The following is a 12,356-nucleotide window of genomic DNA, read 5'->3' as shown; positions in this document are numbered from 1 at the left end:
ACTGGAGTGGGTTGCTATTTCCTTCTCCAGGGGATCTTCTTGACCCAGGAATTGAACCAAGGTCTCCTGCATTGCAGGCAGATGCTTTACCGACTGAGTTACTCAGGAAGCATGTCTTATAAAAGGCTGCAGCCTTATCTCTAAATGTTTAAAGATATTTTTAAATGAAAAAGAAGTAGAACTAAGGGAGCAAATAATGCTTGTTAACATAAATATGTAAGTAGAATTAAAAATGTATCAAGTGCTGGTATTTATGTCATTCTAAAGTTATATGTTTATATCCATTAAATCTTAAGCAAATAGTTTCAGTGTGCAATTGGGTTCAGTTTTTTGCTGCTGATTCACTAACCAAATAATGTAGTTATCCCCTGAAGATACATGTGAATCTGATAATTTTCTACTATGAACCTAAAATGGTAATTTTGTGCATATTTGTTTGTACCTCAGTTTACTAGGTAACAGCATCCTGAAAATACATTTATACCTAAAGGGGAAACAAATTATTTTTTTGAAGTACCTAGGTGCATAAAATTTTTAGAGACTTAGAAACAGTTTCTTCTCTGACCTAAAGCAAGCATGAAGTTTGGAAGATATTCTGCTTTATATGTATTAACTCTCTTTTCTCTCTATTAATAAAATTAATTTTATTTCTTCTGATCCAAACCTAGACCCAGAATTCCAGAGCTAGAAGGATCTTTAAGAATTTATCTAGTCTGATTGACTAGGCTAGTTAATGGCTTGGTCAGATTTAGAATCTAGAATTCCACTCTAAACTCTTTATTTGCTACTGATGCTTATGTTTGTGTTTTTGTTTTTTAGGTGACAGCGCTTCAAGATGAAAAGAATTCACTAGTTTCTGAGAACGAGATGATGAACGAAAAACTTGACCAGTTGGATGGATCTTTTGATGATCCAAATACAATGGTTGCAAAAAAATATTTTCATGCACAATTGCAACTAGAACAATTACAGGAAGAAAACTTCAGGTAGCATTTTTAGTAGAAATCATTCTATACAGTTATTAAACCAGTAGCTAAAAATCATAATAGCAACAACTGATGATTAAGCATTACAACACATGTTTAGAATACTAAGTGGATGAAAATACTGTCTAGTATAAGTGGTTCCTGTCCTCGTAGGGCTAACAATCCAGTTAAGCAAGTGGGATACATATATAAAAAGCAAAACAATTCAAAATAATGTGTGATGAGGGCCAAACAAAAGCCATAGGCAAGTCCACGAGGAATTAAAAGAATGATTGCTGAAGCCTGGGGAGAAGAGAAATTTTTGCATAGAAGAGGGAACTTGATAATTGGAAGAAATACATAAGTCTCACACTAAAAGGATGCTTTTCATATCAACTTTTATATTTCTTCCTTCGGAAAAAAAAAAGTGTACATCTAACCTTTGATAAACATTATCTTTTTTGTGCTTACCCCTGAGCCCTGCAATGTAAGGCCCTGATAAATAGGCACTCCAGTTGTACTGTATGTGTTTTTTTGTTACTTTATTTTGGTATGATTTCAAACTTACTGAAAAAAGTTGCAAGAATAGGATAGGGAGCTTCTGTATATTTCTCATTCAGATTCGACATTTGTTTTACAGTTCTATTCATTTGCTTTAGCAGTCTCTTTACATAGTCACATGTGTATATATGTTTTGTTTTTTGAACCATTTGAGAATAAACTGGAGGCATACTGCTTTACCCCTATGTACTTCAGTGTGTATTTCCTAAGAACAAAGATATTCTCTTATAAACCGCAGCATAGTTATCAAAATTAGTGAATTGGTATTTGAAACAAATCATTATCTAATCTATAAATCATATGCAAATTCTATCAGCTATCTCAGTATCCTTAAAACTTAAGTTTTTTCTTGTTTCAGAATCTAATCCAGGATCGTGCTTTGCATTTAGAAATTGATTCTTACTCAACGGACTATAATTCCATTACTATCATCATTTATTTTTATGTTTAAATTGTCCCAGATTTGACCACTGAGAAGCATTTCTATTAGCCATGTGTCTTTACAATATGTTGCTATCCTTTTTTGAGTATTTTCGTCTTTCTGGCACAACAAAATGTTCCAGACTCTAATTGTTCTTCCTCCACTCTAGATCAACCATTTCTCCAAAAGTCCTGATTCCTTTTAGTGGAGAATATTCTCCACTAAAAAGAGAGATCTATGGTCTAGATGAATTTTTCTGTCTAGATTTATTGTCCGCTAAAAACAAAGGTCTATGGTCTCAGTTCAGTTCAGTCGCTCAGCCGTATCTGATTCTTTGTGATCCCACCGACTGCAGCACGCCAGGCTTCCCTGTCCATAACCAACTCCCGGAGCTCACTCAAACTCATGTCCATCAAGTCAGTGATGCTATCCAACCATCTCATCCTCTGTCATCCCCCTCTCCTCCTGCCTTCAGTCTTTTCCAGTGAGTCAGTTCTTCACATCAGGTGGCCAAAGTATTGGAGTTTTAGGTTTAGCATTAGTCCTTCCAGTGAATATTCAGGGCAGATATCTTTTAGGATGGACTGGTTGTATCTCCTTGCAGTCCAAGGAACTCTCAAGAGTCTTCTCCAACACCACTGTTCAAAACCATCAATTCTTTAGCACTCGGCTTTCTTTATAGTCCAACTCTCACATCCATACATGACTACTGGAAAAACCATAGCTTTGACTAGATGGACCTTTGTTGGCAAAGTAATGTCTCTGCTTTTTAATATGCTGTCTAAGTTGATCATGGCTTTTCTTCCAAGGATGATCTAGATGAGTTTTTTTGTCATTGCTTCTGGGCCACCTTGGTGTACAGAGCTAGGAAAGTCACTTGTACAGGTTCATACCAGTCCATGTTTGCACACATATGTCTATGCATGTATCTATCTATTTTCATAGTGAACAGTGAATTCGTATTATCATCTTCCATTTCAGTCCAGTGACTTCAGGGTGCATTCTGATTTTCTGCATTTTCATATTGTAACTCCCTTCTCCAACATTGAGAAACCTGACTTCCATTTTCCTCAGCAGATTTATTCATCTACTCAATCCCAAAACACATTTGAAGTAAGAATTGCTAATTCATGCCTTCTATAAAAAGGTAACGCTACAGTGCAAACTAATGCTACACTTCAGTATGTTTACAGTTCTTTTTTCAAGATAACGTTTACATACCGTGAGTTGAGTGAATTGCACTGTTTGGCATCTTTTACTAAAAGCATACATTTGTGTAACTCACATCTTTATCATTTGATAAATCATTTCTGTCACTACAGAAAGTTCCCCTATGTCCCTTCCCAGATAACCCCTATGTCCCAGAGACTCTTCCGATTATTTTCCAGTATAGAATGTTTTCTCTGATCTAGAACTTATTAGAAATTGTAATATGAATTCTTTGGTGACTGGCTTCTTTTGCTCAGCATATTTGTGAAATCTACCAGTGTTGCTGAATATATCAGTTCATTTTTTTTTTTATTGCTGAGTAGTATTCTGCTAAATGGAATTATTGCACATTGTAACACATTTTGCTTATTCATTTTCCTTTAGATGGACATTTGAGTTTCCAGATTTTGGCTAATATAAATAAAATGTATATGAACATGGGAATATAAAACTTTTGTGAACATATTTATTCATTTCTCATTGGCAATTGTATAGAGTGGCATTGCTGAGTCACACATTTTGTTTGTGTTACATTTAAAAGACACCAGTAGACCATTTCCCAAAGTGGTCATATTGTTTTACATCCCCACCAGCAGTGCTTGCTGCTGGTTGCTCTAGTTACTCTGCCTATATAACGTAAGTTGGCCTTATCAGTCTTCTTCATTTTAGTTATTCCAGGGAATGGGTTAAGAGTGTTGAATTGTGGCTTTAATATGCATTTTCCTGATAACTAATGATAATGGTGGTAAGCACCTTTTCATGTGCTTTTTTGCACTATATTTTACTATATGAATTGTCTCTCTACACTGTTAGCCTATTTTTAAATTGGGTTGTTTGTCTTTATTACTGAGTTGTAAGAGTTTAAAAAATATATATTCTGGTTATAGAATCTCTGTCAGATATGCATGTAATAATATTTCATCTTTTCTGTAGCCTGCCACTTCATTTTCAAATGGTATCTATCAGGAGTTAAAGTTCTTAGATGAAGTCTGATTTATCAGTATTTTTTAGATTAGTGCTTTTTATGTACTGTCCAAGAAATCTGTCTACTCCCTAGTCATGAAAATACTCTAGTATTTCCTTCTAGAACCTTTATAGTTTTATTTTTCACAATTAGGTCTATGATCCATCTTGAATTGACTTTTTTGAAAATAGTGTGATATGTGGGTGTCAGACTTTACTTTTATTTCCCTTATGTGTATCCAGTTGTTCCAGTATCATCAGGTGAAAAGATTTTTATTTTACTCCATCAAATTGCTTTGGCGCCTTTGTGAAAAATGATATAGCTATAAAATTTGGGTGATTTTCTGTATTCAGTTCCTTCCTACTGATGAATTTGTCTGTCTTTAGCCCGTAAGACTTGATCTTGACTACTATAGCTCTAGAGTAAGTCATTTAAAATCAAGTAGTGTGAATATTCCAACTCTTTCTTCTCAAAATATGTTGTTGACTCTTCTGTCTTTTTGCTTTTTTGGTCAGTTTCTCTTAAAAACCTTTTGTGATTGTGTCTTCAAGTTGTATATGATTGATTCCTTAACCATATTGAGAATTTCTGTTTTATGAATTTAGTATCTCTGTCTATTTGTCTTTAATTTCTCTAGCAGTGTTGTATTGTTTCCAGCATAGTGTTGTGTGTGTCTTCTGTTCATTTCATTCTCAAATATTTAATTTTTTGCTATTACAAACACAGTTACGAAAATTATTCTGAAAAGTTGCTGCTAATATATAGATACACAGTTGGTTTTTATATGTTGAAACTTTTATATCTTGAATCTTAATGTCTTGCATTTGAAAACTTGTATGTTTTGCAGAGTTTCCCCCTTTTTTTGTTCAAACAACTTTATTTATTTACTTTTTTATTTTTTGGCCACACTGCTCAGCATGCAGGATCTTGATTCTCTGACCAGGGTCCAGTCCCGTGCTCCTGCAGTGGAAGTGCAAAGTCTTAACCGCTGGACCACCAGGGAAGCCCTGCAAAGTTTTTTAATTCACTTACTGATTCTAGTAGTTTGTTTTGGTAAAAAAAATCCTAAGGAATCTGCAGTCATCTATTAATAGACCTTTACCTCTTCCTTTTGTTATTTCTGCCTTGTCTTTATTTTCCTTGCTTTGAACAGGCGCAAACATCTTGCTATGTTCTGAGTCTTGGGGAGTAAACGTCCAATTAAGTACTGTCAAGAATGAAGCTAGCTAGTAGTGTTTTTATATTTCTTTGTTTATTTCTGGCTGTGCTGGGTCTTTGCTATTGTGTGGGCTTTCTCTAGTTGTGGAGAGTTGGCAGTACTCTCTAGTTGTGGTAGTTGTGAAGAGTGGTGGATACACTCTAGTTGTGTGCCAGCTTCTCATTGCAGTGTCTTGTTTTGGAGCACGGGATCTAGGCACACAGATCGGTAGTTGCAGCACATGGTCTCTAGAGCACAGGGCCAACAGTCATGGCACATGGGCTTAGTTACTCTGCTGCATGTAGAATCTTCCTGGACTGGGAATCAAACTTGTGTCTCCTGCATTGGCAGGCAGATTCTTTACCACTGAGCCACCAGGGAAACCTGCTGTAGAGTTTTTAAATGGGCTTTTTATCAGATTGAAAGAGTTCTCCTTTATTTCTGCCTTGCTAAGAGTTTTTATCACTGATGAGTGTTGATTTTTGTCTTAGGACTTCTATGCATCTTGAAAAAAGATGGTTTGGTTTTTCTTTTTTATTCTTTTAATACAATTAATTTTTGACTGTTAAAAAAATTTGTATTCCAGAGAAAAACCACCTTGGTCATATTTTCTTATCTTATGCACATGTGACTCGATTTGATTGGTTGATATTTTGAAAGTATTTTTGTGTCTTGTCTTTATAATAGATACTGGTCTATAACTTTTTTCTCTTGTAATGTCTTTCAGGTTTTGTTCTGCTAGTCTCATAGAATAATTGGGAAATACTCTCTCCTCCTCTATTTTCTGAAAGAGTTTATGTAAGAATGACATTATTTCTTCCTTCAATATTTGATAGAATTAATCAGTAAAACAATTGGATCTGTGGTTTTCTTTGTGAAAGGGCTTTTAATGACACATGTAATTTATTTAATGGTTCATAGGCTTTTTAGATTTTGTTTCATATTATGTCAGTTTCCTAAATTGTTTTTTTCAAGGTATATATTTATTTGATTTAAGTTGTTTAATTTATTGGCATGAAGTTTTTCATAATATTCTATTTATGGTCCCTTTAATGATTACAGGAGCTGTAATGGGGTTTCCTTTTTCATTCTTGATGTTGGTAATTTGTGTTTTCTTTCATTTTTCTTGGTCACCCTTGCTTGAGGTTCATCAGTTTTATTAATCTTACACCCTCTATTAATCGAACAGCCTTTATTAGTTTCCCATAGTGTGAGTTTTAGATCTCTGTTCTTTATTCCTTTCCTTTTACTTACTTTGGATTTGATTTGCTCTTCTTTTTCTAGCCTCCTAAAGTTAGATGATTGATTTTAAGCATTTCTTTATTTCTATTATAAGCCTTTAAAACTGTAAATTTCTCTTTAAGCACTGGTTTAGCTGTGTCCCTAAAATTTGATTGATTGTGTTTCTGTTATTATTCAGTTCAAAATATTTTCTAATTTCCTCTCTAATTTCTTTTCTGACTCAGGAATCATTTAGAAATGTATTTTTAAATTTGCAAATATTTAAGGCTTTTCTCCAAACTTCTCATTGTGACTGATTCCTAATTTAATTTCCTCGTGGTTAGAGAATATAGTCCGTAAGACTTCATTCTTTTTAATATTTATGATACCTATTGATCATCACGTTTTATTGCAGTGAATGTTCCATGTGTACTTGCAAAGGATGTGTATTCTGTAATTTTTTACTGACATGTTTCACAAATATTTATTATATCAAGCTGATTAGTAAGGTTATTCAGATTTCTTCTGTATTTGACATTTTTGGTTAGTTCTTTCATTTATTGGGAGACTGATGTTAACATTCTTGACAATAATTATGGATTTGTAGATCTCTGATTCTGTCAGTTTTTGCTTCATATGTTTTAAAATTTTGTTTTTAGTTACATATAATTTTTTGATATGTCTTTCTGATGGCTTGACCCTGTTATAATTGTGAAATATCTATACCTTTGGTAATACTTTTTGTATTAAACCATTTTTTTGATGTTAAGATAAATACCCCAGTTTTCTTTGCTTATTATTTGCATGATACTTATTTTCATCTTTTTACTTTTAACCTATTGTGTTTTGATATTTAAAATGTTTCTCATAACTAGTATATATTTGAGCCTTGCTTTTTTATCCATCTGATAGTCTCTGCCTTTTTAATTGGTGTGTTTAGTCCTTTTGCCCTTTACATAATTTTTGATATGGTTGTGCTTAGGGTCTATCAGTTTGCTATTTTTCATTTGTCATATATGTTCTTGTGTTTATTTTTCTTTTCTGCATTATTATCAGCTGATCAAGTAATTTTTAAATATTTTTATCACTATATAGTCATTTTAGTTTTTGTTGTTCCTTTTGGGTTCAAAGTATTTATTCTTTATCACAGTCTATACTTAGAGTTCATATTTTACCACTTTATGTGCTATGTACATTTTTGGGTAACTTTATATGGTTTCTCTTTTTGTTTTGAAATTAAAATTCCTATTTGAACTAGAGAACCAGACTCAGTGTTTCAGAGTGATAATGAAAATTCAGAACATTACTGGCTTATCAGTTCTTACAAGTAACCACACTAATGCAAGATGTTAATAATAAGGGAAACTGGGGAATGAGACAACCATGAGAGAACATACAGGAACTTTGTACTTTCTGTTCAGTTTTTCTGGAAAAAAAAAAAAAAAGTCTATTAATTTTTTTAAGTAAAAAAAAATCATTTGACCATAAATGTTAAGAGTTTACTTTTGGACTTCTAATTGTCATTGATCCATATGTCTAGCTTTATGGTAGTATGACACTATCATGATTACTGTAGCTTTGTACTAACTTTTAAAATTGGAAAGTATGAGTTCTCCAACTTTTTTTAAGCTATTGTTTTAAAACTAAGGACTAGAAAGTAGCTTATTCCTTTAGTTTTTCTTTTTTTGAATGTGGAATCAAACATTTTAGAAGTTAGTTTTGCTAAGCTCATATCTCAGTGAAAAAACAAATAATGGAAATTACATTATAAATACTTGTTTTCTTTATGCAAGGCTTGAAGCTGCAAAAGATGATTACCGTGTTCACTGTGAAGAACTTGAAAAGCAATTAATTGAATTTCAACATAGGAATGATGAATTGACTAGTCTTGCTGAGGAAACAAGAGCCCTGAAAGATGAAATAGATGTTCTTAGGTATGGCATGTCTAAATATAATTATGTCACTTCTCATTTTGGTATTCTATATTTTAATTAAGGAATCTTACAGTTATACCTGTGTATCAAGTATTGATCAGTTTTTATCCAAGTTCCTAGTCTTTACTTCTTTTATGTTAGTTGATAGTTATGTGAAGTTTTAGGATAATATTTGATTCGTGTTAGGACAGATTTTCGTATTGGAACCATAAACCTTTTTCTTATTTCTGATTAAAGAAGACGATACCTCTTTCTTAAAAATTTGTAAGCTGTTATTTTTAGATACATTTGACTTGACCTTCTTGTACTTACTAGTACATCTTGTGAAATTTTTGTGTAAGAAATGTATTCTCACAAACCATATTTTGACATTTGATAAAATATAGATAAGAATCCTAGCATTTATTTCAAGATTATCCCAGGTTCTCTTATTGTCTTTGACAGTACAAAGTTTATAATGAGCTTTGCCTACGAAATGTTAAGCAAAGAATCTGTTTAAATGATTTTTTATGTTAATTTTTCTTAATTAACCATTTCTTACACAGTTTTTAATGTTCATTTAAAACAAAATCTTTATAAGCATTAATTTTAACCTTCATGTGATATTGAAGTGATTCTGTTTATTTATTTTTTCTCCATCCCATTTGTCAGGTGTGCACAACTCTAAAGGGAAGTGCTTTGCCAAACAAATTATAAATTAGGTCAACTTACTGAGTATATCAAATACTTACAACAAACTACATTAGATTTATGCACAAAGCACAACTGGCCTGTGAGCTAAAATGCAGCTTAGAATTGTTCAGCTGTATTTACAAAACCATTCTTTTTTTTATACATTGTTGAGATATATAGAATAGTTCAATAATACAGTGTGTCAAATTTTGAGCATTTTATTTTGATGACTTTATAACAGAAGGGTTGAACTTTTTGAGCCCGTTTCCAGATTTCTCACAAAGTTAATGATTTCTTGTCTCTGTCCCTCTCATTTTTTTTGACCAGTTGATAGTTCATTTGGAAGACTCGTTTTACAGCCAGAATAACACTGTTATGTGCATTTACTTGTTTTTACATAGTAATGTTTAATCTTTGTTATTATAGGGCTACCTCTGATAAAGCAAATAAACTGGAGTCTACAGTTGAGATATATCGTCAGAAGCTACAAGATCTGAATGACCTTCGCAAGCAGGTGAAAACTTTACAGGAAACAAACATGATGTACATGCATAATACAGTCAGCTTAGAAGAGGAATTAAAGAAGGCAAATGCTGCACGCACACAATTAGAAACATACAAGAGACAGGTAAGAAAATACCTAAATTTTTTTAATCAATAAAATTGAAAGAGTATAACTTTTCACTCCTTAAGAAGGATGTAGCAGTGAATAAACACTGTGCTGTGCTGTGCTTCGTTACTCAGTTGTGTCTGACTCGGCAATCCCATGGACTGTGTAGCTTGCCAGGCTCCTCTGTTTATTGGGATTCTCCAGGCAAGAGTACTGGAGTGGGTTGCTATGCCCTCCTTCAGGGGATCTTCCCAACCCAGTAATAGAACCCACGTCTCACACATTGCAGGTGGATTATTTACCATCTGAGCCACCAGGGAAGCCCCAAAATACTGGAGTGGGTAGTCTATTCCTTCTCCAGGGAAACTTCCCGACCCAGGAATAGAACTGGGGTCTCCTGCATTTCAGGTGGATTCTTTACCCACTGAGCTACCCAGGAAGCCCCAAATAAACACTACTTGTAGTCACTTGTGTACTTATTATCACATGTATCTTCTATCTGTAATTTTAATTCAAGAGTTGATCATTGAGTTTGTGTTTTCTAGGTCTTTTGGACTTCCCTGATAGCTTAGTTGGTAAAGAATCCGTCTGCAGTGCAGGAGACCTCGGTTTGATTCCTGGGTCAGGAAGATCTGCTGGAGAAGGGATAAACCGCCCACTCCAGTATTGTTGGGCTTCCCTTGTGGCATTTTTATTGGCTTCTGAGCTTGTATACTTTGGGGATATTTTATTGTTTCATTAACATTTCTGATAACCAGGGATAAATACCTAGAGAATGGAGTTATAACCTAAAATATTCTCTTTTGTTATTTAACACCCTAGAGAAACAGTAGAAGACTTACTTATGTTTTTTTGCTAAATTATTATTTGTGTATTTTAAAACTTATTTTAATTTTTTATTTACATGCCATTTCCACAAATATTTAGAATTAGACTGTAATCTTACTATAAATTTTATTTCCAGTTCATTTATTGATCTCTGAAATGCTATGAATATTATATACTCTTTATTTTCTACTTTTGTTTCTGATAAAAGGTTCAGGATCTTCATGTTAAACTTTCCTCTGAATCCAAAAGGGCGGACACACTAGCATTTGAAATGAAGCGGCTTGAAGAGAAACACGAAGCTTTACTTAAGGAAAAAGAGGTAAACATAAATGTAATTGATGTGAAATATGTATGTCCTATTTTAGTTTTAATATTATCCTTGCTGTTTTAAGAATGGAAGTGATGTAACCAGTTCTTCTTTCTCCAAATTGAAATTAGTGATGTAAAAGAAAGTCTTGTAGAAATTCTTTGTGCAGTTTTGTTAAATTTTCTTGATATGATGAAGTCATGTCTCAGTGCATGTGTTCCAGCTCTAGACTGTCAATTCCTTGAAAGCAAGGACCATAGATGCAATTTTTAAAAGCTTTATTAGTATATAATTTACATATCATAAATTGCACCTATTTAAAAGGTATAGTTCAGTGGTGTAAGTATTCAGAGTTGGAAACCATCATTGTTTCTAGAATTCTGTCATCATTCCAAAGAGACCCTGTGCCTGATAGCAGTTATTCTGCATCTGGTCCCCTTTTCCCCAGCCTTAGCAACCATCATCTACTTGCTGTCTGTGAATTTGCCTGGTCTGTCCCAAATATATAATCATGCACTTTATGACTTTTGTGACTGGGTTCCATCATTTAGCATAATACTTTCAGGGTTTATCAGTGTTGTAGCAGGTATCAGTACTACATTCATTTTTATTGCTGAGTAGTAATCCATCAGACTTTATTTTGGGGGGCTGCAAAATCATTGCAGATGGTGATTGCAGCCATGAAATTAAAAGACGCTTACTCCTTGGAAGGAAAGTTATGACCAACCTAGATAGAACATGCAAAAGCAGAGACATTGTTTTTCCAACAAAGGTCCGTCTAGTCAAGGCTATGGTTTTTCCTGTGGTCATGTATGGATGTGAGAGTTGGACTGTGAAGAAGGCTGAGTGCCGAAGAGTTGATGCTTTTGAACCGTGGTGTTGGAGAAGACTCTTGAGAGTCCCTTGGACTTCAAGGAGATCCAACCAGTCCATTCTGAAGGACATCAGCCCTGGGATTTCTTTGGAAGGAATGATGCTAAAGCTGAAACTCCAGTACTTTGGCCACCTCATGCAAAGAGTTGACTCATTGGAAAAGACTCTGATGCTGGGAGGGATTGGGGGCTGGAGGAGAAGGGGATGACAGAGGGTCAGTTGGCTGGATGGCATCACTGACTCAATGGACATGAGTTTGGGTAAACTGCGGGAGCTGGTGACGGACAGGGAGGCCTGGTGTGCTGCGATTCATGGGGTTGCAAAGAGTCGGACATGACTGAGCGACTGAACTGAACTGAATTGAGTAATCCGTTATATGGATATACTCCATTTTATTTATCTGTTCATCAGTGGAAACAAAGTGCAATTGGGTTGTTTCCACATTTTGCCTATTAAATGAATAATATGGCTATGAACATTTTTTTTTTTGCCAGTATATTGTTGCATCTTCTTTTTTTTTTTTTTTACTTTACAATATTGTATTGGTTTTGCCATACATCAACATGCATCCACCACGGGTGGACACATGTTCC

General features: G+C 34.1%; 1 protein-coding gene across 3 annotated transcripts in view; it reads left to right on the top strand.

Moving 5' to 3' along the window:
* The window catches only part of HOOK1 (hook microtubule tethering protein 1), a 115,227-nt gene that overhangs the window by 74,671 nt on the left and 28,200 nt on the right, over positions 1 to 12,356 (top strand). For all 3 annotated transcript variants that reach the window (XM_061413052.1, XM_061413050.1, XM_061413051.1), the window contains 4 exons: positions 820 to 986; positions 8,333 to 8,473; positions 9,572 to 9,773; positions 10,792 to 10,902. In XM_061413052.1, the coding sequence (XP_061269036.1) occupies positions 820 to 986; positions 8,333 to 8,473; positions 9,572 to 9,773; positions 10,792 to 10,902 (621 nt within the window). The remainder of the gene's footprint in view (positions 1 to 819; positions 987 to 8,332; positions 8,474 to 9,571; positions 9,774 to 10,791; positions 10,903 to 12,356) is intronic.

This window comes from Bos javanicus, chromosome 3 (assembly GCF_032452875.1).
Source record: "Bos javanicus breed banteng chromosome 3, ARS-OSU_banteng_1.0, whole genome shotgun sequence".
NCBI classification, from domain to species: domain Eukaryota; kingdom Metazoa; phylum Chordata; class Mammalia; order Artiodactyla; family Bovidae; genus Bos; species Bos javanicus.
The sequence above is the reverse complement of the archived record's forward strand: the minus strand, read 5'-3'. Positions and strand labels throughout refer to the sequence as shown.